The sequence below is a fragment of the Microtus ochrogaster genome, chromosome 15 (genome assembly GCF_000317375.1).
Source record: "Microtus ochrogaster isolate Prairie Vole_2 chromosome 15, MicOch1.0, whole genome shotgun sequence".
NCBI classification, from domain to species: domain Eukaryota; kingdom Metazoa; phylum Chordata; class Mammalia; order Rodentia; family Cricetidae; genus Microtus; species Microtus ochrogaster.
In genome coordinates this window covers 7,188,050-7,188,838 of record NC_022017.1, presented here as the reverse complement: position 1 = coordinate 7,188,838, position 789 = coordinate 7,188,050, and the positions used below count along the sequence as shown (strand labels likewise).

Here is a 789-nt window from a genome sequence, read left to right as displayed (position 1 = left end):
TATATATATATAGTCAGAGGTCAGAAACTCCCCTGCTGCTCTGGTCTCTCGGTCGCCCCAGTACTCACTTTCTGCCTGGCCTGGTGATGAAGCACAGAGAATAGAGGGCAAACTCAAACTCAGGGCTGCTGCCAATGAAAGCTGAGCCCACTTCCTTGTAGTAGCCATCCCAGTTGAACTGCATGGCGAGCACATCAGGGTAGGAATCCCACTGCGGAAGAAAGGGCAGCAAAAGTCACGTGATAGAACCGGGCACCGTCAGTCAGCTAGTATTTATGGGGGTTCTTGAGGAGCCTTCTGGAGACACTTTAAACAGACAGAGGGACAGCCTACCGTGCAAAGTGCCCAAATCCCACTCAGACCCACTGTCTGAAGCTATCAGTGGCAATGAGGCCAGAGTGACACCCACGTGATCAACCCAGAGTGCAGGGAAACAAACAAGTGTTCCCTGTGGCCCTCCACATGCAAGAGGCCAGTTTATTGCCCCAAGTTATTTCCCTGCCTAGGGCAGCAAAAGTTTCTTATGAAACATGAAGTTTAGCTCAGTTAGCCAGGGTGGCCATCCCTGCCACCCTGTGACGATGGCATTCAGGCAGGGAGTAAATGCATGGTTTGTTCTATGGTCTAAGAATAGGGCCTTGGCCCCCAGCTGGATGTGGTATCCTCTATCTCCTGTCCCTGGCAGTGTTGGAGGCTTCACTGTTGGGACTTGGGGTGGAAATCTGCTCTCTAGCAGATGAGGACATGGTACCCATAGTTTCTGTTGGGTGGCTGTGGGGGGGGGGGGGG

The 789-nt window shown here is 52.7% G+C and overlaps 1 protein-coding gene across 1 annotated transcript in view; it reads right to left on the bottom strand.

Annotated features, from left to right (window-relative positions):
• Endou (endonuclease, poly(U) specific) overlaps positions 1–789 on the bottom strand; it is a 25,092-nt gene that overhangs the window by 8,107 nt on the left and 16,196 nt on the right. The window contains exon 9 of the mRNA XM_005353992.2: positions 69–211. Within this exon, the coding sequence (XP_005354049.1) occupies positions 69–211 (143 nt within the window). The remainder of the gene's footprint in view (positions 1–68; positions 212–789) is intronic.